The 25576-nt window shown below is 32.1% G+C and overlaps 4 protein-coding genes and 1 long non-coding RNA gene across 6 annotated transcripts; 2 read left to right on the forward strand and 3 right to left on the reverse strand.

The window, feature by feature from the left end:
• The first annotated feature begins 532 nt into the window (after nucleotides 1-532).
• LOC101205589 (plastid division protein PDV2) lies at nucleotides 533-5091 on the forward strand. Its single transcript, XM_031880853.1, has 6 exons — nucleotides 533-918; nucleotides 2017-2673; nucleotides 4001-4158; nucleotides 4239-4353; nucleotides 4519-4635; nucleotides 4737-5091. Exons 1-6 carry the CDS (start codon nucleotides 658-660, stop codon nucleotides 4866-4868), a joined length of 1440 nt encoding a protein of 479 aa, XP_031736713.1. The 5' UTR covers nucleotides 533-657; the 3' UTR covers nucleotides 4869-5091.
• Nucleotides 5092-11407: 6316 nt separating this feature from the next.
• On the reverse strand, nucleotides 11408-11821 carry LOC101205353. The gene has a single exon (XM_031880854.1). The coding sequence runs from the start codon at nucleotides 11819-11821 to the stop codon at nucleotides 11408-11410; it is 414 nt and encodes a 137-aa protein (XP_031736714.1).
• A 3394-nt stretch (nucleotides 11822-15215) lies between these two features.
• Nucleotides 15216-16537, reverse strand: LOC101210122. Its single transcript, XM_004153588.3, has one exon. It carries the CDS (start codon nucleotides 16353-16355, stop codon nucleotides 15540-15542), a length of 816 nt encoding a protein of 271 aa, XP_004153636.2. The 5' UTR covers nucleotides 16356-16537; the 3' UTR covers nucleotides 15216-15539.
• Nucleotides 16538-20357: 3820 nt separating this feature from the next.
• LOC116402252 lies at nucleotides 20358-21122 on the forward strand. The gene is made up of 2 exons (XR_004214746.1): nucleotides 20358-20566; nucleotides 20733-21122. It is a non-coding gene; the product is annotated as an uncharacterized LOC116402252 (long non-coding RNA).
• Nucleotides 21123-22092: 970 nt separating this feature from the next.
• Nucleotides 22093-25034, reverse strand: LOC101214845 (pentatricopeptide repeat-containing protein At2g15980). 2 transcript variants are annotated; one of them, XM_004145349.3, is made up of 3 exons: nucleotides 24925-25034; nucleotides 23185-24783; nucleotides 22093-22674 (listed from the first exon to the last, which is right to left on the reverse strand). In XM_004145349.3, exon 2 carries the CDS (start codon nucleotides 24758-24760, stop codon nucleotides 23261-23263), a length of 1500 nt encoding a protein of 499 aa, XP_004145397.1. In that variant the 5' UTR covers nucleotides 24761-24783; nucleotides 24925-25034; the 3' UTR covers nucleotides 22093-22674; nucleotides 23185-23260. The 2 variants fall into 2 exon arrangements, with proteins under 2 accessions (XP_004145397.1, XP_011649228.1); XM_011650926.2 differs by lacking the exon at nucleotides 24925-25034 and having other exon boundaries at nucleotides 22093-22598; nucleotides 23185-24865.
• Between the last annotated feature and the right edge of the window lie 542 nt (nucleotides 25035-25576).

Here is a 25576-nt window from a genome sequence, read left to right on the forward strand (position 1 = left end):
AGAAGAAAGCAGAATTGAAAAATGATTGTAAGCGTGAAACTCCTCATTTATAAATAAAGTTGTTTTCGGAATGAAAGGGTTTGGGAATTGGGAAAGCAATTACGTGAACGTGAAAAGGTAAATTGGCATCCGTCTCTGTAGAGAATTGGTTATACAAATCAAATCAAAGAGTAGGAGAACAAAATCCTTGAACAGAAGTGATGACCGGTGCAAGAAAGTTTAGAAAAGATGCTTAAAAAATCAACCAAAACTCCTTTTTAGTTAAAATCCGTTGATTAAGACAGCTTTTTAGATTAAGAATGTAAGAAATTAGATAAAATCGTAGAGAATTAAGGAATGGAAAACCGAACTAAGCTACCAAATCACTTCACACTTGTAATCCATAGAGCTAAACCTAAATTCATGAGTTGACTAACAAAGATTGGCAAAAAGGGTGGGCCGAATTGCCATGTGGCCATTCGCCAATCAATATATATCCACACAGAGAGCGCAAGAATCACTTGTAATCTTCTAATTTGGCCATCAGAAGCTACTTATTTTGGCGCCTTCTGATTCATAAGTCAAGTGCTTTTCAAAACCCCACCACCCATTTTCTCCATTTCCTTCCTTCCCCTCAAAACCCTACTCGGAAAGCCGGACCCGGAACAACCATCCTCCATGGAAGAAGACGGCATAGGCATGGTTCTGGGCAGAGCCACGGAGCTCCGATTGAAGATCAGCAACTGCATTCACAAGGCAACAACCCCGGCCCCCCTCCGACAAGACCCATCTGCTGGAACGGAAAATGTGCCCGCCCTCGACGGCGGTTCCGCCTCCCAAGCTCCGGTTTCCGATGTGGAGGACGATGAAGAAGTGGAACGGCTTTTGGTTATCTCTGATGCCCTTGAGTCCTTGGAGATTCAGCTCTCCCATTTGCAGGTTCTTTTAATTAGGGCTTTCTTTTTCTCTCTTCTTTAACAGTTCTTGATTCCTGGGTCTCTGTCTTTTGTTGAACTTGGAATCTTTTTTCTTGTCATTGTGGTAGAAAGAAAGTGAATTGAAACTTTGAAGCTACTTATTGAATTGCTCTGTTCTGCCAAATGAGACCTTGTTTCTTTCTTTGGAATTGTTTATGAATGCCGAAACTGATATCCTAAGAATTGGTTTTCAATGTCAAGAATCTATTTGGCATGTTTCAATTATGCTTTTCTTGATTTCGTATAAGTTTTCCTCTTGTATGAATTCTTTGTAAACAATTTTGGCTTTGCTTCGTCTGTCTCTTCATTCTTGTCACTCTGCTCAAAAGCAATCTGATTATGAACTTTTACCTTTAGTTCCATGGCTGTAATCGTAATGCTTTGGTTTGAATTGAACTTCAAGTCATGATATATTGGGTTAGCTTTGAAATATTTGATGGTTGTCTTTGTGGCATCCAGCATGTCTCAATGTGGTAAAGAAGCTTAGAGTCATTTAGTAACCTTTCCATTTTTTTGTTTTTAGTTATTATAAAAATGTCTGTTTGCAAAGTGTTCCTTGTTTGCCCTTTCTTGATGTTTCTAATATTTGTACACCAATTTTGAAATCAAAACAAAATACTTTTCTTGTTTTTGTTATGTGTAACAATCCAAAGTTAGTATGAAGAGAAAATAACAAGCAACAAGTAAGAAATGAGGACGTTACGAAATGAGCCTAATTTATCATCAGTCGAAGTACTTCTTATGTCGCACCAGCTAGTGAAGTTGTGTGTATTTCTTTAGTTGTATAAATGGGTTGTTGCCAGAACCACAAATCTTTTCTTCTTTCCTTTGTACTCTCAGTTGCCTGAGAAAATCCGAGCGGATATCATAGTTCTAAATGTAGGTTATACAATATGAAGATAATCATTTGGTTTATGTTCTGTTTCATTACTAGTTACATTTAATAAAACTCCTGGACGATATAGTATTTGTTGGATATATTTGCATACCTAGCTATATATTTTAAGATGCAAATAATTCTTTCAGCTGTAATTGACTTTGTTTCTCTTGTGATTTTAAGGATTTGCAACAACATCAACAATATGAACGGGCAGATGCCCTTAGTGAGATCGAACATAGCCGGAAGATGCTACTTGACAAGCTCAAGGATTACAAAGGAGAGCATTTGGAAGTGGTAAAGGAAGCTTCTGCCTTTGCTGGGGAGGCAGTAAAAAACAACCATGACCTCATTCTTCCTCCATATCCAAGTCGCTCCCCATATCCTCTTCACCTAGACAATGACCATTTATCACCATTCGTGTCTACTCGCAAATCTGCCCGTAATGGGGTAACCTTGAGCTACATGACAAATGATGCCAAAAGGGAGTCAAGTGAGTCATTAAGTACCAGCAAAGAAGTGAGCACGAAAAACACAAGGAATAGATTTGGTTCACTCATAACTGCAGCAGCCAAGGCAGTGTTTACCATTGTTGGTGTTGTGTCTATATTGAGCATGTCTGGTTTTGGGCCACGGATTGTAGCAAAGAAAGCTTCTCGTTTGAAGAATTCCAGTGCATACAAACAAGGATCGACTGAAGAAGAGAGACCGAGAACTCAATGCCCGCCGGGAAAAATCTTGGTTGTTGAAGATGGGGAGGTCCGGTGTTTGGTGAAAGAGAGAGTCGAAGTTCCATTTTCTTCTGCTGTGGCAAAACCAGATGTAAACTATGGATGTGGTTAATTCTTCTTCATCTTCTTCTTCAATATTAAAACGTAAATTCCATCTTTAGAGAAGCTCGATTCTTCAGTGTGTAAAGCTAAACACATTTGCCCCTTAAAAAGTACATATAATATGAAAATATATTAGTTTTTGCAGTTTAAATTGAACAAATCTTTTGCCGTAACAACTTGAATTTATCGAAATAAATCATTTGCTTACGACTTTTATTTTGAAAAAAAAAACAGAAAAGGAGTTTCTAAATTTGTGTTACATAGATGAATAAACTTATTTTATTTTATAAACACCCAAATTACTTAGTAGGTTTGAGAGTTATAAAAAGTGTCCACCAAAACACATATTTCACATTACATAAAATTTAGAGATTTATTTGATGAAACATAAAGTTGTAATTAATTAAATTAACCCAATACATATCTGTTTGAAAAACAAAGCATCTAAGTTTATAATTTTGATATATTGATAAAAGGTTGACAACCACCCTACTTTCATTCTGTGGTCGCATTGATACCATTTTTTTGAATGTCCGACGAACTTTTCTATGCCAAATGTATATAAATAAAATAAGTAATTACCCAACAATTCCCATTGCTTCCATCACTTAGTCAATACCAAAACTATTTTCTTAATTATATGAAAAACCCCAAATAAATTAGGACTTGGAAATTAGTTTGACAAAAAGCCATCAACTTTGCTATTTCACCACAAAATCTTTAAACATATCATTAAATTCACCCTTAATCCCACCAAACCCAACTATCAAAAAGGTTATAACTAAAAAGTTTGAACACTAGGTATTTTTAGTTTGATTTATTTTAGTTCTTTATACTTTTAATTTGGGTATTTTGGTTTCTATACTTCAAAAATAAAAAAGTAATTATTTTAGTTACTTGAATTTTATTTTTAAAGGATCAAAATGGTAAATTTTTAAGATTATGGATCAAAATTGAAAGAATAAGAACTAAAATAAACATCTAAAAAGTAGAAGAATCCAATTGAAACAAAGTTGAAAAGTAAAAAAAAAAAAGAAATCAAATAAACACTTAAAAATACAATGAAAAAATAAGCAAAAGTCCAAAGTAAGAAAAACAAAAACCAAAACCAAAACCAAGACCAAGGAAGAAGATGCAAAATTGGCAGTTTTTGAAGACAGCCCCCTGTTTTATTTACATGTCTAGTCCTTGCCTTGTGGACCAATGGTTATAGATATATATATTAAAATCAAAGAAGCAAAAAAGCAATTTGGCATGCCTTTTCATTCCAATGAAGAGGTAAATTTGAACCCAAATTGAAAGACAAAAGGGATGTTGGGTTAGTGCATAAATAGGATCACCCAATATGGATTTACTCAAAACAAAACAGAGACAATATGGGAAGTTGTGGAGAAAGAAAAATTTTCAGTGAAGAACAGGAAGCTCTTGTGATCAAATCATGGAGTGTCATGAAAAAGAATGCTCCTGATTTGGCTTTCAAATTCTTCCTCAAGTATAATTACTTTACACTTCTTTTTCGTTTTTGATATTCTTGTGGATTCGTTTTGATTCAATATTCTTTGAATTGTTTAGGATATTTGAAATTGCACCATCTGCTCAAAAAATGTTTCCCTTTCTAAGAGATTCGAAAGTTCCATTGGAGCAAAATCCGAAGTTGAAACCTCATGCTTTGAATGTCTTTACTTTGGTAAGTTTGTAAAACTTTTTTTGTTTTGTTAGAGTTGAGTTCCTTAAAACCACTTTTGTTAAACGTGCATTTAACCAAAAGTGATATTAATCGTTTTACTATCACTCTCCAACCTACTAATAATTTTCAGTTGATTAACAATGTAACTTGCTTTGAATTTTGTAGACCTGCGAGTCAGCCGTTCAACTTCGAAAAGGTGGCATAGCAGCTGCAAAAGAAAGCACCATGAAGAGGCTAGGTGCTACTCACCTTAAGTACGGTGTTCTTGACGAACACTTTGAGGTAGCTTTGTATTCTATTTTGTTTTCCAAACTTCAAAACTCTATTATCATAATCTCAATCTGAACGAAGACGACTTTATTACTTTTTTGTTTGTTTGATAGGTGACAAAATTTGCTCTTTTGGAGACAATAAAGGAAGGAATTCCAGAAATGTGGAGTGTGGAGATGAAAGGGGCATGGGCTGAAGCTTACGATCAATTGGTTTCTGCCATTAAAGCTCAGATGAAGCCTTGATCTCTCAAATCCACCTTTGCACGACGTCCTTTTAAATTATCTCATCAACTTAATTTTCATAAATGCATTTGTTCATAAACATTGTCTTGTTTTTTCTTTTTCTTTTCAAGTTCATAAGCTTCATTGTTGGATGTAATTTTCAGTTTCGCTACAAATTAAGTAATCAATACCATGTTGATGTTGAATGTTGCATATGAATCAACGTCTCACGTCATTCAAGATACAATTACGATATTTCTATTATTAAGAAACGGTAATTTATTGGTTAGTTTTCTTTATCAATGTGAACCTCATTCAATATTTTATGATTGAGGTTAAATTATTTTTTCAAAATAAATGCCAAAATGTTTTTCTAGTTGAGATTCGTTTCCATGTATTGTATAAGTTTTTTATTAATGTTTTAAAATTGTTGGATCTAAGAGAAATTATATTAAATATAATTTAAAGTTCTTACTTTTATATAAACACTCGATTCAATTTATGTTAAGTAACTTTTAAGGATAATAATTAAATGTATAACAATATTTATAAATTACTGTAAATATACTTCATGGTAGACTCTATCGTTGATATGCTTTTACAATAATGATATGATTTATCATGCATTAATAGATTTCTATCACTAATATGCTTCTACTAGTGAATATAGCCATAAATTTTAAGAACTAAATCTCTAATAATTTTGTTATACCTACAAATTCTCTTGTATTGTGTTATAGATACAAATACTTTGGATCTAATTACTATATTTATAGTAGTCTATTTTTAAAAGATTTTAATTTATCACAAATGTATTAGAAATAAAGTTAAAAGTTCATAGATTTATTAGACACAAACTTAAAAGTTTAAAAAGATAAATTTGAAAGTTCAATGTTATAAATTGGATCCGTTATTCTTGGTCGCTATGTTGGATAGAAGACATTCATCTCATAAGGACTATTATTATTATAAATAATAAAGTGGAATAATTGATATATATGTTAGTTTTTAATTTGATGAACTTAAAAATGAAATCTAAAAATTCATATGAGATTGACCAAAATGAATTAAATGAGAAATTAGGGTAATGAAGAGAAAAAGAAATGTCACCTCTTGACCATGTCATATCAATTATAATAATTAAAAGTGATTTGTGACATGAAGAAAATAAATTTCATGTGTGTGTTGTGCATTATTAAAGGGTAGAAGTGATGGGATATTGTATGTATAGTTTATATATATATGTGTGTGTGTGTATTTTGATGGTTAAAAAGTATTATGATTTCATTAATGAACCATTTAAAGACAATCCACATGATTGGTTTTCTTTTCTTTTTTATTCCTTTCTTAAAAGCACTTTCAAAAGTTTTAGTTCTACTACTTTTTGTTAGTAGCCTCTCTTTTCTTTAAAAAAATGTTGATAAAACTCTTTTGGTTTTGGCTTTTCATTCCTCTTTAATTATGTTTGTAAATTTATGATAATTTTATTTGCTTAACTTCAACTTTCTTGCTTCCGTTTTTAATAAATCTTAAATTTAGTTTCTAATTAAATATGAATTTATTGTACATTTCATTGCTTTTCATTTGTTATGAGCAAATATGAAAATGTTTTTCTCTTTTGAGATTAAATTATGATGGAATTAATTAATAAGCTTAGAGTGACAAAGTTAATTAATTCATCCATCATATAATTGAAGGTTTTAAATGATCTTTTTTTTTTAAAAATAAAAATAAATAAAAATAGTGACTTGTTTATATAAAAATAATTTCAAAAGTAGTTTAGAACCAAATTTAAAATTTAATATATTTTTTTTCTAAAGGTAGGATCGTCGATATCATATTTGATTCTATGATTTGGAGGAAGAGCATATTTATCTCCTATACGATTTTGAGAGTTAGAGATTTTGTTTTTTTAGTTTGAACATAAAATCTAATAATTAGTCACATTAATTTATTATCTATTTATGTGTTAAATAAGTCAATCTTTACATTTTTGATATAAAATGAGTTTTGGTGTAGGTTGAGATAATGAGTTTAGATATAAATAACTGAGATCCAAAGGGTTGAAAGTCGACTTTGGGTGATTGATAAAAGCAACGAGAGACACTCTCTATATTGTTGTACAAATGACAAATAAAATGTAGAGCAATATAGAAAAAATCAACTAAGAGATTTTTGTAGTTCACTTGCTCTATAATGTGTTAGCTAGCCACGTTCAAGGACGTAGAAAGAGAGGTTTATTCTTTGAAAATAATTCAAAACGCCGACGAAAAATATGCCTCTCTAAGATTAGAGATCTAAATTTATATATTACATTTCTTTAAACACTATGGTCAAAATCATAAGTAATATAAATAATTCAAATGTGTAAAATCAAATTAAAGATGAGCACCAAGGTCATATATATCATAGATTAGCAAGACTTCATATTTAGTAGTTCGAATCGTCAAATATAATTACAGTTTGAAGATATCCTAATATATAAAACTAAAATATAAAGGTAAAGACGAAGAAATGTCCAAACCATCGTAAATTGACCTAATGATTAATAAATGTCTTCAATAAAAATAAAAAAACATAACGTGTCGAATTCATAACCGTTATCTACTGAAATAATCCAACAACCTACATATAGGACCAAAATTCCAACTTTATTTAAATGAGATATTGGGAATGTGACAAAAGTCTAATGAAAATGAAAAGACAAGACAACCTTGAATAATATATGGAAAAATGAAAATGGTTCATTGAACACAAAATGAAAAACTTTCAATCTTTGAAATTTAATAAATAGAGAATTATGTTTGTTGTTGCTACTAAAGACAGCACAATTCTGCCTTTTTGTCTACTAAAAAAAACGTTAAATTAATTAATACTAATGTTATGATAATTTTTGGTGTGAATTTACCTCAATTAATTGAATAACTTTAAGGTTTGACAATCAAAATTAGTTAAACCTTAGAACGTTCGTAATAGAAAAAAACTCAGGTGTAGCTATGATATACTCATGATATTGTACACTCTCTATTGCACTTAATGAAAAGTTGACAAGTCTTCACTATTTCTTCTTTTCTTTTTCTTATTAGAAGAAGAATAGGAGTATGAGATTTGGATTTAGGTTATACCTAAGTAAGATCACTTGTAGTTTTTGTTCTTTTCATTCTTTCACTCATTAGAGTGATAGTCTTGACTCTTATTACAAACAACAGTGTTGATATTATCATATTTGTATAGTATAATAAATCCAAATTCTAAATCTTGCCTTAGATCACCCATTAGGAGGGTTACATTCTACGTTAAGATTTACTTTATATACTTGTATATATACAATTCAAGTTTGGATTCATATACTTCAAAAAATATATATATATATATGTTCTATCTAATTTTTTAACTTTTAAACTTTCACATCTCTATATTTTTTTTTTGTTGTTGTTGTTTATACTTAAATTTAAATCTATAATTAGGTATAGTGTTTTGGTGAACATATCTATATAAATGGAAAACAAAAAAGTAGTTAATAAAATTGATAGCTAAGAAAAACTCTATTAATTAAAAATGGAGGTGTTATTCCTTTATATTATAAACATAGATTAAATTATTAAAGCATAAAGTTGATCTCAATTGGGTGAAATGATGAAGTTGGGACTTGCCAAGACATAAACATTAAAGGATGCCTCCCAAACTTGGTAGTTGAATGGTTGTTGTAACTTAAAACATAGATCAACTCTTAAAATTAGTGAGTGATTTGGAGGATTAAGTTTAACATTATATTATCTCAAATTTAGAATGTGTGTAGGTGAGAGATAATTTTGAGGGATGGTAAAAAATGTGTCAAACATATGCAATAAATATGAGATTTTTAGTAAAATCTGTTAAAATGATTCTGATAGGAGGAGTTATTTGGCAGGGTTTTGGCTGTTTCTAGAGATTTGTTTTTTGCATCTGATGTGTTATAATCCGTTGGGTAACTCTCTTATTCAACCTCTAGAGCAGTTCATTACTTGATTTTAGACCATCCCCAACCAAGTTTGCCCTACATAAAAGATGAGAAACACTTCATTTTTCATCCATCAACTCTTCCCATCACCAAACTCATCCTTTTCTTTACAATTTATGTCATTTTTTAGCAACTTCCATAGGTTTAATTTCTTTTCAAATTCTCGAGTCAGTAGCTTTAAGAATGGAAGTTCCTCTAAGGCGTGACTTCTCTGGGTCATCTGGGTCATCTCATCTTGCAGAAGTGTGTGGTGAGAGGGATCAACCCCAAGTCACACTAAGAATTTAAAAAATTGTTCCAAGGCACCTACCTTAGAGTTGTATTTTTTCTAGCATTTCTTTTATTTATTTATTTTTTCGAACTACGACATTGTAGCGGTTATTTTTTATTTAGTGAAGTTTATTTTGTCAATTATCATGAGCTAAAATTCTTGAGAGATTTGACATTGTAGATACCCGTAAGGTTTGCACGACTTAAGTACTATTGTACTACTTTCTTTGTTGATTTTAACAAAAACTTTGGTATATTTAACTTGATCGCTTAATTTAACAAAATATAGTAGAACTCCAGAAGACTAGGTTAAGATGTAAAGATGCTTCACAAAGGAATATGAGACAACTTAAAGTCTATAAATAGAAAAACTCATGTCATTTTAAGAACAAGGGACGCCATAGGATAAAGAGATTGAACTTTGAGTATTCTACGATTCAACTACCGATTGGAACATTCATTAGTAGCTATTTAGAACTCCAAGAGAAAGCTAAATACCAGATGGAATAGGATGTCCATGCATACATAGTATCTTAGTGTGATGCGCCAACATATATATCACTTTTGTTGTAGAGCCTAAATGATAAGCATTGTTATCTCCTCTTTCATCATCATTGTTTTCTTATCTACTCACAACATATTTCTCTATGTTACCTCCCATTTTATTTAATGATCACATTCTCGAACAATTTAGACTACTATTAGTCCTTTGAGTTAGATCTTGGAATACTATAAAATTATTACTTATTCAACCGTGTGTGTTTGCACTTAGACCTAGCTTACCTACATCATTTTGCCATTTGTACATTGGGTCGACCAATAAGTGATAAAGCCTATCGCTCGATAGACTTTGTTATATTTGCAAATTTTTAAAAAATATTGCTACAAACTTGATATATTTATCTCTAAAATTGCTACCCATTATAAGGGAGTATTTGGACACTGAACTTTCTTTGTGCAATGTTGGGACACTATTATAATATTTGAAGCTTCAATTAATTATAACTCTTATTTAGTTATAGTAAAAGTATTTAATTAAAATCTGTAATTGTCTATAATGCTTACAATTCTTTAACGGTCATCTCTCTTCATTTGTAACATACACTAAAATAGTACCATATATTATTCCTAACACACTCTATCTTTTGAACTCCAACTATAATATAATTGATATTTCCAACTATTGCAACTCACAATTAACTCTAATATCACTAATTTCAAATTTCACTTAGTTATCATGTTTACTAAATATTAACTCAGACTAAGCTTTTTTAGAAAACTTTGAAGTGTTTGATAACCACCCAAAATAGCATCTAAAACACTTTTAAAGTAAAACATAAGAGTTTAAATGAAAACAACTTTCTAAAAACCATTATTTGAGTGTAATCAATTCAAACATGTCCGTAGAACGGTTCACAGCTCACAACCTATTACAACTATTAGATTATAATAAGAAACTTGTAAATCTAAAATGTTTCCTAATAAAGATGTAAAAATATATAAAAGAATAAACTAATATAAGATGAGTGAAAATAATATAGTTTTAGGTAAATCATGGAGAATCTTAGTACTACTCCTCTCTTGTAGTCGAAATGAGAGGACAACAATGATGAGATATCACATCAATATGTCTATGATTAGTTATATGATTATTTTACTACACTTAGGATACCATCTTTCCTTACTTCCTATGATCTTCTCTATTATTGTATATAATCTACAATAACTATTTTTCGTCCATAATTTGATCAACCTTTTAATAATCATTAAAAATAAAAAAAAGATTAAAATATAATAAACATGTAATCTATTGTAACAATTTGTCAAAGATATATTTCAAAACTGTCTTTAAAGTTTGATAGCTATAAAAATTGTACACCTAAATAATAAAATTGAACACTCAAACTTATACCATTCTTACTATTTCTAAAATGATAGAAGTTTAACTATCAAATTTTAACCCACTTGTACAAGTTTTTATCAATTTCAGAAAAGAAAAAAAAATTGAGGGCTTTTGTAATTTGTGAAAGATTAAATATAATAAGAATTGAAGGGTTTGATTTGGAAAGTATATATATATATATGTAAAAAAGAAAAAGATATTATAGAATAATAACTAAATAAATAATGAAGAAAAAAGATTAGAGTGTGCATTGGCTTCAAGCTTTATGCTCTGTTTCTCTTTACAAACTTTACATAAACAAATTTATCTCTGAACTACACAGCTTTCGCTATGGACGCATTCTTCACATGCAATGTCATCACTCTCCGCTTCTTCTCCCAAATTCCCTTAAACCCATTTCGCCGGAATCTCAGTACGACGACCCACCCGCTCCGATTCGGCGCCGACCGCTTTCAAAGACGGATGTGCTTTCTTGGAGCTAGCGAGGGCCACATTTGCTTTGGCGGCCAAACTACATAAATCTGTTAAAGAGATCGGCAGATGGGATTTCTTGAGCGGGATGAGGAAATAAATTTCCCCCAATTCGAGCTCTCTGTCGCTGGATATTTGCGGGACGATTGAGCCGATTTTCATAGATTCTGAACTACAGAGGAAACAGTTGGGATTTTGATTGAGAATGTGGCTGGCCTTTACTGGGTGCCTCAATTCTTGTAGCCTACCATCTGTATGAATAATTTTCGCAGTGAAAGGCCAGTTGGTGAGGCTAGCATTTGAGTGCTGGGATGATGCACAGACCCCCATGGTTTTTTGCTTGTAAGAGGAAAAATGGTGAAGTCGGTCGAGTGGAGGAGAAGATGGGTATGTAGTGAAGCGTTTTATATATTTATATACAAAGGAAACCAAGAGAAGATTAGCAGGGCATGTGAATGATGGGGCCATGATAAGACCGTATAAAAACGGCGGAAATGCACTGAATATGAGGTATGATCCTTTTCCTTATTGAAGTTTCCTTGGTGCTACAACTAGATACCAAAACTGTGCAGAAGCTGGGCCATACTGACCATTTATCTACAGGGGAGAAAGACCCCATTATCGACCAACCGACTGTTCAACGTGACTCTCACTCTTGACAATGACAACAATTGGGAGCTTTTCTATCCCAACTTCGCCATCAAAAAATGTTGTGAAACACTTGTTTGATCAACAATAATGTGAACCTTTTGAAGCTAAAGTAAAGTTCACTTTAGATCATCGGTAATTGGCATAGTCATTTTCTTAGAGATTGGAGGTTCAATCCCCACTCGGTAGTTGATGTACCTGCACTCAAAATATTAATCTTTTGAATCTCGATAATGGAGATTAATCATAATGTGCTAATGGTTCAATCAGGGCAGAGATGAGAACTCTCCTCTTGGCTCTTTTTTCTACATTTCATGGCCTCTAGTTAGAAAGTTTCTTATGTAATCGTAGTGTTAACTTGATTAATTTGGATTTGGAAGCCTTATTGTTTTAGATGTCGGGCAGGCGGGAGGTCACTACCTGGCCCTAAGGATGAGTTTTCTTTGATCCGTTAATGAAATTGTCTCCTATCTAGAAGTAAAAAAAGGACATTAATTGTGCGGATCAATCTTGGTGCCACAGAAGGGTGACTGTCCTGCGTCATGTTTGGATATAGGATTAAGAAGTTGGAAGAATGGAAACTGCAAATAGTACTAACCAAATTACTTGTTGGACTGAAACAGAGAAGGAGAAGGACCTTGTGCTGTGTCATAACTGTTCCTTGCAGTACTGAATTATACTATCCAGATTCTGTCTCATGAGGTATTGCTATCATCTCTCTTCAGTATTCTAAGAGAACCATTAATACATGCATACAATGGAAAGTAATCATTGTAGAATGTTTGGAGATGCAAAGTAGCATTTTTTTTTTCTTTTTTTAATAATTGAAATGTAAAAGCACTATTTTATGTGTGATATCATAAATGTTTTCAACAGTCTTTTGAAATAATATATATATATGGAAACGACTTCTTTTTGTTAACCTTATTAAAAAATATTATTTAGAAATTAATATTTTTAACCATATCTTTTCTGTTTCTTGATTTTTGAAAGAATTGCAAGGTAGGAGATTGAACCATTTGTTATAAGTACTAGACACATACTTTTCTAAATTAATTATGAATTTCATTAGAAAGATATCAGGTGTAAATCATGCATCCTAAATTAATTTCTTCAAGGGTTTTAGCTATGATTTATGAATTACTGCTTTCAGAACTGAGCATTAGGCGAGTAAATAGTCTCACTAATTTTCCATTACCTTTCTGTCCTATTTCTTGACTTTTTCCTTCTTCCTTGAATTGTGGGGGGGAGGGGGGTCTGCTTCAAGTCTGATGTAATTGATACCATTCTGTGACAATATAGCTTTTGACAGGAAAAGGGAAAGTTCACTTTCTGAAAAGGGGAAATTTTGCTGAAATTGCGACGTGGGCTCGTAATAGAAGATGCAAGTTAACTATATAGTAAAAATGGATCAATGGGGTCGAAATTTCTTAGTTTCACGGTATGTATCGATCAGGTAGAGCAGATTTTGGAGACCCATTTATAGGCTCTGGACCAAAAAAGCGTGCCTCATTCATCATCTTTCAGGAAAAATCTTAAAGCTATACTGTGTAGGCAAGTTAAAGAAGACCTAAACACATTCAGTTAACAGGTAGACTTTTGGTTCTCCTTTCTAGAAATGAAGTATATATGCCCAACTCTTTCTTTCTTATTCATTATTCCCTTTTCATACGTTCCTTTCACACTTAGCAAAACCTTTTTTTTCTATTGACACTATTGTCGTTTCTTTGTTGAATGCATCTCTGTTGTGGAATATTGCCTTTTATTTGTCACTCACTCACTCACTCACTCTCTCTCTCTCTCTCTCTTTCTTATTTTTCCACCCCAAGCCATAAAGCACGTCTTTCTTTCTTATAAGCCAACCTATTAAGACTCCAAATTGAAAGGAAAAATGTCTCTAGCTTTTCCTTGAGAACTTGAGGATGGCCCAAAATCAAAATTGTTCCAAGCATGGACATTTTAATATTGGACGGTTTCAATATAGGACTTTCCTATCAATGCATGCTTCTAAGTTTGTATAAATTTGAATACCATAAATTTGGAAGGATAGGTCTTCATGGTCGAAGTGTTGATATAATTAAATTTATCCTAACTCTAAGATTAAGCTTTTGGATTAATTGTGATTTAACATGCTATAAGATAAGAGTAGGACAGGAAGTCCTATAATCAAAGTTTCAAACCCTTGTAATCTCATTTTTTCCCCTATTTAATATTGATTTTCCCTTGTAAGGTATTTTACAAATTTTCAAGCCCGTAAATGAGGGGAGTGTTGAAGTGTTTATATCATTAAATTTATCTTAATCCATCGGTATCTTAAAGGTCAATTGATGATTTAACATTGATAAAATGAATTGTGAAGGGATATTTGTGAGTGTATGTATATATGTGTTGATATTCACATTATCACTCTCTTTTTTGTAGTTATATGTTTGCGGCCAATTTTGGAAATATTTTCAAGCATGACATACTTTTATATTTGAGAGAAAAGGGAAAAGGCAATCACATATTTCAGCCGTAGCTAGGGTTGACATAATCAAACTACTGTGGTTTATGAAGACACACACTTCTTCGATATTTAGATATGCCTGCTTCATGAGCTTGTAACAATTGTTGTTTTTGTATTGTTTCAAACTAAATTAACAAAAGTTTTATTCTGACTTTACTTTAAACATTCCTTTATTTAAGTTCGTGTGTTCAAATTCAAATGACTTGAGATGAACTCTCTAACTCAAGATTGGCCTACATGATTGGATAGACCCTCTTCGATATTATTATTTATTCTTAACCTAAATTTGTGTTTAATTGCAGTATCGTTATTGTAACTTATGTTAGGTTGTTTTTAATTTTGTCTTTATGCACAATAATTTGTGCTTAGTTCGAATATCTTCACCTGTCCAGCTATTGTAAATGTGTCTGTTATCTATATATATAGACAAGCTTTTTTTAATACATGAGAGCTTCAGGACTAAAGATGGAGAATCTACAGGCTCTGGGGCGTTATTTTTCCTTTTTTCTTTCTTCATCTTCATTTTAAGTAGGCTGCCTTTTTAGATTATATTATGTGAACTCATAGGAATTTCAGTTGAAATAAAAATTACTATTAGTTTTTCTTTTTGGTCAGAGAAATGATATACTACTAGATAAATAATTAACATGTTAGGCTTTTGGAATTTTGGCTACAACTAAATGATATCATGAAATTCATGAAGATCTGATATCCTACAAGCAAGTTCATACGAAACATACCTGATCCTAATCCTAGTTCTAACTTGACATCACCCACGGTTATATGATATTCGCCAAAGTGAGCTTAGCTCAACGGTAATTGACATGAGTTTCTATCCTAGAGGGTGGGAGGTTCGATCCTTCAACCTCCACAATTGTTGTACTAAAAGAAAAATTATGTTGCTGATATGAGGACCCCGATGACCCCGGCAATCAGAGCCGTAGGATCTCCCAGGACGGCAGATATAACACTTTGGACGGCCATACCAGCCATCTCACAACATCTCTTCATCTTTCCCTTGTCCTTGTTGTGATAAGTCTGAAGAGTATTCTTAAGACTAGGAATTCTTGTCTCCAATCGGATAGATTTCCGTGTTCCAAAATGCAATTCATGCCAACTCTCCTCAAGCATTTCTTTCACACAAGCTACATGTAGATTGTACTTCTTACAAGAAGACCTGTAACTCCAGCTTCTTCCCTTCCGCCCACACTTATGACAAGATGAACTCACTTTCTTGTAAAGATAAAGCTTGATTTCACCATCGCTAAGCGCCATCGGGAGCTTGGCACAACATGGGTGAAGATCAAAACCGCAAGCTTTGCAGTGGTAAAGAAAACCATTAACATCCTTCTCACAGGCATTGCAGTATCGAGGAGTGTTGCCGGGCTGGCGAGACATGAACTGGAAGGAGCACCTGGTGTAGAAAGGGTGCGAGATAGAGGAGGAAGGGATGGCACAATGCATGTGGAGGTCAAAGTCGCAAATTGTGCATTTGTAACGAGAGCCTATACCAACCTCCTTACAGCCATCACATTTAAATGGAGACTCTGAATACTCAAACTTGAGCTTGTGTTTTGGGTGACTAAAGTGAGAGATCTCATTATACTTCATCTTCAAATTTTGGCCTGTGCTAAAAGTAAAACAGCAAGGATCGTATATATACTCAAGGAAAAGCTTCAAGATAACTGTCTTTGACTCCTTTACATACATATATCAGTCAAACCAACTAATTTAGACCTTCCATAAAACTATGAGGGTAGGTGGAGAGAGAAAGAAGATTGGCTTATAGGATTAAAAAAGAGTGGTTTAGAGTATTATTGGGGTTGTATTTGGCTTGAAAATGAAGCAAAAAGTGGGGGAATTGTATGCTTTGAGAAGATGGTAAATTATAAGGCATTGGTAGGGAATTAATCCCAAATGTGAAGAAGGCACAATCATTGATACCCACACAAAGCATATTTTGATCATACCCACCAAAGGAATATGTACTAATTATTTCCAACTAAAATTTATAGATTTTGATGTATCTATTCTTTTTTGTGATGCAATCAATCAGATAAATTTATATATATGAAGATTGCTGGCTTTAGAGTGTTGATTATAGATATATCTTTTTTTTAAATTGTAAGATAAGGCATGAATCTGTTGGGAATATTAGGCAATTTCCAAGATTTGAATTATGCAAAGCCATAGTTTATATACCTTAATATTAAACAACGACCGTTTTGGATTTTGGTTGAATACTTTGTTTATAATAATTTATGTTAGTTTTTATTTCGTGGCTTTTGATGTGTTTTGGTTTGTAACTTCATTTGTTTCACTTCTACTCAATTACTATTATAAAGTTATCAAGTATCATGTTAATTAACTATATTATGATCTGGATCGAAAAACTTTACAAAACTCGTGTCTTTTATGCACCCTTAAAAATACCAACAAATAATGACGCCAACTTGATTAACTCATTGCTTTGATATTTTTTTTTAGTACAACTTTACAGATTGGGGATTGAACTTCCCAACCTTTAGAAATGAAAGTCATGTCAATACTATTAAGTCGCATAATTTTGATATTTATTTCACATTTATATTATAACCATTATTTATTTCACATTGGTTATTTTTGGTTATTCACAACATAACTCGATACAAGTAAAAAAAAAAAAATTCAGTCATCCTTATTTGACAAACAAATCGTCTTCAACTCAAACGGACATCAATTTTGGTCGGTTTTATTTCTCTCTCCAATATTTTGGTTTTCACTTGCAACCCTAGTTTTAACGATAATATAAAATCAACATGACATCATATAATATAGTTGATTTGACTAATACATTGATATATCTTATATTACATCATATGTGTACTTACCCTAGATTTAAACTTTAAATATATTGACTCAACTTGGAGTTGTTCCTCATTCCCTATATGATGCAAGTCCATAAGAGAGAATATTGGACTAATGAGCCAAACTTCCAACACTTTGTGAAATGTGTCGATTGCTACGACTCTCCTTTGACAAATTGCTCTTTCTAATGTTCCTACACAACTTTACTTTGCCAAATTGATTATCCACCTTAATTAACTTTACGGCATATAATATTAATAAGATGGTTTGACCAATGGTGGAAGAGTTTGATCGCCCTTTGCCCAATTTAATTAATATATATTACAGAATATAATGAAACCATGCTTTCTTATGAGAATAACCAAAGGGAAGAATACAGACCTCTTCTTGCAAAGGTACCTGTTCTGGTCTTCCAAGATTAACCCACACATAACAGAAACTCGTATCAGAAACTCTTCCTTGCTATTGTCCTGATACAAGGAGGATTGGGAGATCCTTGTTAGATATTAGGAGAATGAGCGTTTGTTATTGCAATGAACAAACACACAATAAATCTGAGAGAGACTGGAACAAATCCTTTGAGTGCTTTTTCTCAGAGAAAGATATCATCTCTCTTTATCAGACTAACCTTCATCCTTGCAGTTGCAGGGAAGTTCATTTTATTAAATTTATTATTCAAATTCTTTTAGCTCTAAATTCCTTGTATCATCTAGCAAAGGGACAGAATAGCTACACTTATAGTTTTAAATTCTAACGATACAATTAATTTGATTGAATTATTCATCATTCATAAACTATGGAGCATTCCACACTAAAACACCCATGGTTGCATTTATGAACTGAAGAATATTTATATGTTTATTGATTTAACCATATTATATAACATGTTGTTCATAACTATAACTAGGTCAATTTTTCGTTTTACCCTACGATTGACCTTATAATAAACAAATTTTATGATCCTACCATAACCAAAGTCCCTCTCGAGCTAGGAGAGGGTGATGCCTCATTGTTCAAGTCTCAGAGTCACCATGTAAGGGAACAACCTATTTACTTTTTCTATAGGCGAAAAAAAGTAAATTCCTACTTGTAGTGTTGGGTTCCTCACTTAGTGATGTTTTCAAAATGGTAGACATATTGAGTTGACAACTAGGGTCACTCACCTAAACAAATCAACAGAAAACATTTATAAATAGAAGTTCATAACACACTCAAGATTCATAAAGAGTTTTATAGATATCATTTTAAATATTTATCTTTATAGTTAAATTGTGTTAAAATAAGAGATTACATATTTTACGTTCCGGTCTCATAAATTCATTGCATAGGTTACCCTGACTTACATGTCTACACATGAACGATTTGGATTAAATTGTTTGTAACACTTGTAACTTTTTGTATATTTACAAAGTGAGTCATATGATCAATTATAGTGTTGTCAAGATAATGTATCTACCAAGCTTATTCATATTTTATATAGAACTTTTAGATTATTGCTTGAACACGACCCACTTGTATGTCGACTATATCTTGTTCAAGTTACCTGAAACAACAAAATAGATATTAGTTTATTAGATTTGAGTTATGCAAATAAATAAATAACACTTACTTAAGAAATAGTTAAGACTTTGCTTTGTTTATATATAAAATTTGTTTACAAAGGTACAAATTTACAAATTGCGAGATTTAGAACATAAATTCCAACATTCGTATCCTGTATCATTTCTATAGGTTGCATCATGATCGGCACGTCTAATTATACTATGATATGTTGTTAAAATACCCACCTTCCTTTCAAGGTTGCAATATCGTCCTTGAACTTTCATAAACAATTTAAAATATATTAACCCTAAATCTGTTAAAGTTCAGACAAAATTTTAAACTTAGAATAATGTGATAATGAGCTAGAAAGGACGACAATTCAACTATTCTTTATAACTCATTCCTACACAATTCCAATTTTCATTCAAAATTTTAAAGACTTTCAACTCCATGCTTATAGAAACTTAGTAAAAGAATTGTTTTTTTTTTCAATATTTAGATGTATATCTTCTTTTTATATAATTTAACATCCTTCAACATATGACAGACTTATTTAGATTGACATAAAACAATGTATTTAAAGAATGTTATTTTATTTAAACTCTTCCCATAAAAACGTTTTAAAATAAATTTTGAAAATGTTTTTTTTTTTAAAATGACTTATTTTTAAAATTAAACATTTTTTAATTTAGAATGAGATTTTTGAGAAATTTCAAATGGGTAAGATGGAATATTAAAGTTATAGCAGATTACATTGCTTAAAATTATCCACTTTAAATGTAATGTCACAAAAAATATTCTATTATGGTAGCAATATCAATTGATGTGATTAATTGAACATCTCTACTTTTTACAAAGAAATTGAAATGACAATTAGAATCAAGAATAAGGCATCAAAGTTTAAAGTAATTAATGAAATTACAAATTTTTTGTGGCTTACCCTTATCATATATTTTTTTATGTTAGAGAAAATAAATTATTAGTGAGGTGGAAAGGAAATTCTTATTCCAAATCAACCTTTTTTTTTCCCAAAAAGTTTATAATCAAAGAGGAAAATATTGTGGAATTAAAATGATATTTTAAAGAAAGAATTGATTCGATGATTATATGAGTATTGTTTTAAATTTGTCATAAAGATAAAAGATGGGAGGGTGGATTACTCACAAATTTGTTCTCAATTCAACTTGCTATATTATATTATAAACTCTTCTTTTTGCCACAATCACTGCCATTTATTGGTTTAATATACCTTTTTAATTTCTTTAAAGAACATTATAAATGTTAGGTTATGTTGAGGGTTATTATACAAGACCCTAAGTTTATGAGTGAATCCAAACCCTAGAAAAAAATTGGATAGCAACATGAGGAATCGTGCGCCTCAAAAGAGAAAAGTCGAGCTCATGAGTTCTAGATTGATGAATTGAGCTTATATTAGTTGAAAAAATTGAACAGTGCTTTGGTCCTAATTCTCTCCAACCTTAGGGTCACAATCACTATGACATCAATGGTGTTACGGTAACCACAATCCATAGGTAAGTGTCAGAAGAAGAGAATTATAAATAGCCTCATTTGGCAACAAAAAAGAAAAAAAACGAGTAGATAAATTCTAAAGGATAACATAATTATTTATGCATAACTTAATCATATATACACTGTATTTAACTTATACATTGGAGTTTGGTTTACTTGGCTACGTAGGTCAAATCGAAAGACGAGACCAAAGAGAAGGAGCAAACCAATAGAAAGCATATGAAAGGTCTGTGATGCATACATGTTTCTTGCCCTAGTATATTAAATTAAGTACAACTTGAGAGGTTGAGCCTGGATCCTTTTGTCATCGAGAACATGGTTGAACTAAGCTCATGTTGGACAAATTCAATCTCTTGAAGGCTTTGTGTCTAATAGGAGTGTAAACAGGATAAGTTGGAAGACATTCTCATCTCAACCCATATTTTCGGATTGGTTGGCGAATTAATTTTCCAACCCAACCCATATTATACGGGTTGTATTATTTTTTATCATTTATAATGTTTTTAAAGTTTAAAATTGTTGTAGTTAACTACTCAACAATCAACATTCATAATATTATGTTTGGTTGTGCATGAAATGTTATTAGGATCGTTTACCCTACAACTTTCTACATGATCGTTTAGATTTCTATACGATCGTTCAATCTCATACATGATTGGTTAGCTTTCTAAACAATCATTTACCCTCTTACACGATCGTTGAGCATTTTATACAACCGTTTAACAAAATACTCATAACTTTACTTTTGTTAAATAAGAAATATAATATATATATATATATATATATTACTAATTCAGGTTGGGTTGGATTGAACCGAATTTTTCAACTCAATCCAACCCGAATAAAACCAAAATCTTTAACTCATCCCAACCACATTTTAAACTAATTCAATCCAACTCATATAATATAGATATAGATTGGATAGTCTAGGTTGTCAGATCATATAATATGGATACGGTTATCAGATTATTGTTACGCCTGGTGTCTGTTTCTAAACTTTCAAAATTAAATTTAATTTCATAGCTTTCAAAATCTCTTAAAATTGAGGAATATTCTAGTCCACAAATTAAATAGAGTTTTAGTAAGTATAATATACAAAGATACACCCATTAAAACAATAAAAAAAAATTAAATAAAATATACATAGTCACGGTATTAAAAGAAAAATAAGCATCATGGTGAAAAGTTACTAAAAAAACAATCCAATGCCATAGTTTTGGAGTGATAAATTGAACGTTTGGAGCTTATTATGACCAATGTTTATTTAAGTAATTATAATGAGTAACAATTTTAAGAATGATAATCAAGTGCAAAACCATATTTTTAAAAAAATTATAAATTTAGAAAAGTCTATAGTATCCATGAATAGACCACGCTTCATTTTGACGAACTCTAACAAACTTTGCTACATTTATAATTTTTAAAATTTATTGTTATATAATACTTTAAATTTAATTGCTATATTTGAAATTGTCACGTTACCTCGTGTTGTTGCTCTTTATTTTTTAAGTTTGAAGAAAATATTAAATTGAAGCTACTTTTTGTTTTTCATTTTGAAAGGAACACATGAAAGAACAATTCACACAAGTGATCCAAGTATTGAGAATTTTTGGTACAAAGCAAATAAATGTTGGAATCTAAGTACACTTGCTTCCCTTTCTTACAATTATCAACCACCAATCTCTCTCTCCTCTCTACCTACCTTTCAATTTAAATACTTTTCAAAATCAAAATATTTACAAGAAAAAAAAATGTCATAAACTAATAATACCCTCACAGATTTTCAATTGCTTTAAAGAATAAATTTGTTTGGTTTGGCAGGAACAATTTTGGACCTATGAGGAAAGCCCAGATGAGGGACACTAAATGAGTTGCAAACAGATCCAAGTGAGGCACCATTGAAGAGAGTGTGAGGCAACTAGACCACACATGGTCCAACTAGCTCGCATCGGCCTTCTTGTCCTCCATAGCGTCTACACTTTGCAAGCTCTCATTTGATTCCCACTATGATCCAACCTTTTATATGTCCTATCCCTAGAAGAATGAAAGGAACCTAGGTTTAGGCCTCCACTATGTTACAACTTCGTAGGAGCTAAGTTCGTCTTCTTCCCTAAAATATAAACATACAAACACTGTAGTTAAAAAACTAACTGTTTCATCTCCTATAATTACTAATTCAGTTGACATTTTATGTTTTCTTAGTGTGTGCATTTTAGTACTTTATGTTTAATTTATGTACTTCCTTAAAAAGCAATATTAATAAAGAGCGGATCACGAACGTGTTTATGTCCTAATAGTTTTAAGAAATTGACATATCGCCGTGTTGTTTCATGTTCATGTTTGTGTCCGTGCTTCTTAAACTAGTACACTATGCTCAGTTCCTAGTTTGGAGCTTGATTCCACATGCTCTTCCCACATCTTTGTGGGTTTTTATTAATCAAATCCTAATTCTCAAATTCATGAAGAAATCTCATGAAACCACCACAAAATTTGGATTACCTTTAACTGGTTCTTCTAAGAACATAAATGACTTAACAAACTAACCTAAGCTCAAAAATGATGATCATAATAATACAAGAAATGCATCTTCAAGAATTTAACATAAATAAGTTTAACTCACCTCTCTTGCCAATAGAAACTTCTTCCGGATCAGCTGCATTGGAGATGGCGAGATACAATGCAATACAATTCCCTTCTCAACTCAGCTGGATTTCATGCATTTCCTTCCACAATTTCTCAACCATTTCTGCATTTCCTTCTTTCGTGTAAGCATCGATAAATGATTGATAAATCTTCAAATTTGGCTTAAAACCTCTCCCTACCATCTGCGCTTGAAGCTTAAATGCACCTTCAATTTTCCCTTCTTGACACAACTCATTTATCAGAATTTCAAAAGTTTCCATTGTAGGACAAAAGCTAGAGTATTCAATGGCAAAACCAAAAACATCTAAAGCTTCTAAAAGCCTTCTCTCAGCACACAACATTCTAATAAGTCCTTCAAGCGTCGATGCGTTGAGACTAAACTGTTTCCTACGCATATCCTTATACACAAGTAATGCAGAATCAACATCTCCAGTATCACAATAGCCATTGATGAGATGTTCAAGGGTGGAGAAAGTACTCTCTATTCCACTGAGTTCCATTTCTCTATAGAACTCTTCAGCTCTATGAGTATGTCCTGCTTTACAAAATCCTCCAATTATAGTATTGTAAGCTACAACATCAGGCTCCAACTTCTTCATTTTCATTTCTTCCCACAATTCCTCTGCTTCTCCCGTTCTTTTCTCTTCACATAAAACTGTCATTAGAATACTATAACTATAGCTGTTTGGAGTCGAATTTGAATCTGCTAATTGATCCCAAATCTCCTTCACCCTCCCTGCAAACCCATCTCGATAAAAACAGTCCATTAATGTGTTAAAAGTATGAACATTAGGACTGACTCTACCCTTCAATTTCACATGTTCTTCCTCAATTTCACAATCTAAACCAAAAACCTCTCTAAAAATTGCATAAGCTACATTAGCCCCCTGGCATTTTGACACCAACAAAATCAACGAATTCAACGTACTAACTTGTGGGCTAATCCCACGAGACCGTAACATTCTAACAATTTCAATGGATGAATCGAGCTTTTTAGAATCCAGAAGAGCTTTAATCAATAAATCAAACACAAATGGGGCAGAGCCACACCGTTTATACGTCTTGACGAGGGTTTCAAAAAGCTTCAAAGGCCTCGAAGGAGAGAACCGCTCAGTTTTAGAATAATTATCGCTATCTTCGAGCTGCGCAGCCCTAATGGCAGTTTGAATAACATCCTTGGCGTGAGTTCTGAGTCGACCGCGAGCAAGGATGTGAATGAGGGTCGAGTAAGAAATGAGATTGTGATTGCAGAGGGATTTGTTCTGAGTCCAGAGGAAGAAACGGAGGGCGAGATGAGGATTGTTCTTGATTTGGAGAAGGATATCGGAAAACTCGCCGGGATCGAAGCCGTTGGGACAGAGGGAGTTGAGGAATCGCCAGCGGGATTTTGAGCGTTGGTGAGTGAGAACTGAAACGACAGTGGAGATTGAGGGTTTCGTCGACGGCGAAGGGTCGGTGGGCGGTGAGGATGAGGAAAAGGAAGAGGAAAATTGGAGGTGAACGGTGGAGTTTCCGATCGGGCGGAGGGTTCGTTTAAGCAACGGACCGGACATTAAACTTTGCAAGAAGGAGAGACCTGAAAAAAAAACACAATTCAATAAGTTTGTATCAAATGACTCTCCCGTTCCTTCGTGATTTCATAAAATTCACAATCTATTTAATACATCAATTTGTTTTACAAGTTTATAAAGTTTACTTTTACTTAGAACTCACTCACTTTCTTATATTCATATTTTGAGTAATTAAGTTTCGTGTAGTGCTAGAGTTGAATCGAGTCGAGAGAACATTTATTTTCTTTTAATGTTTGTTTTACAATCCTATTTGGAGGACAGGCTTTTTGTGAGCTAGTTATTCCCGTAGGATCAATTCAATTGGTCTACTTTAGCATTGGCAATAAGCCAAGGTGTGAGCATAAAGAGTTGTATATGCATGTACATAGTGTTACATTATCTACTCTTATGTGATTAGTGAGAGATTTTTATTTGTTGTTTTAAGTGCATCATCCAAAACATCTCTTCTACATGAGACTTTTTTCATTGAGGTTTTTATTTTGATTGCTTGCAGTCTCATTTTTTTTTCTTTATTGTTCTAGTGTGTTTTGTTTGTATATTGATTTTTTGATGTAAGATCATTCTCTCTTACTAGTAAACAAATACTTTTGCAAATGTGGACACTTTTGTCGTGTTTAGAAAACACTTCAAAATATATTTTAAAGTAATTTTGAAGATTAAAAAAACGATTTAATTATTTTACAACCGCACTCAAACATTTTCTTAGAAGTGATTCTAAAACAACTACTTCCTTTTGTTGCTAAACTTGTGATGTTTCGAAACTCCAAATTTGAAAATGTGTCCGACAAAGACTTATAA

This window comes from Cucumis sativus, chromosome 2 (assembly GCF_000004075.3).
Source record: "Cucumis sativus cultivar 9930 chromosome 2, Cucumber_9930_V3, whole genome shotgun sequence".
NCBI classification, from domain to species: Eukaryota; Viridiplantae; Streptophyta; class Magnoliopsida; order Cucurbitales; family Cucurbitaceae; genus Cucumis; species Cucumis sativus.

Coding starts and splice junctions, on each gene's coding strand:
- LOC101205589 (XM_031880853.1), top strand. CDS start 658: ATGGAAGAAGACGGCATAGGCATGGTTCTGGGCAGAGCCACGGAGCTC. Junction 2,674..4,000: donor ATGTAAACTATGGATGTGGT/TAATTCTTCTTC, acceptor GTGCATAAATAG/GATCACCCAATATGGATTTA. Junction 4,159..4,238: donor GCTTTCAAATTCTTCCTCAA/GTATAATTACTT, acceptor TGAATTGTTTAG/GATATTTGAAATTGCACCAT.
- LOC101205353 (XM_031880854.1), bottom strand. CDS start 11,821: ATGGGGGTCTGTGCATCATCCCAGCACTCAAATGCTAGCCTCACCAAC.
- LOC101210122 (XM_004153588.3), bottom strand. CDS start 16,355: ATGTATGTAAAGGAGTCAAAGACAGTTATCTTGAAGCTTTTCCTTGAG.
- LOC101214845 (XM_004145349.3), bottom strand. CDS start 24,760: ATGTCCGGTCCGTTGCTTAAACGAACCCTCCGCCCGATCGGAAACTCC.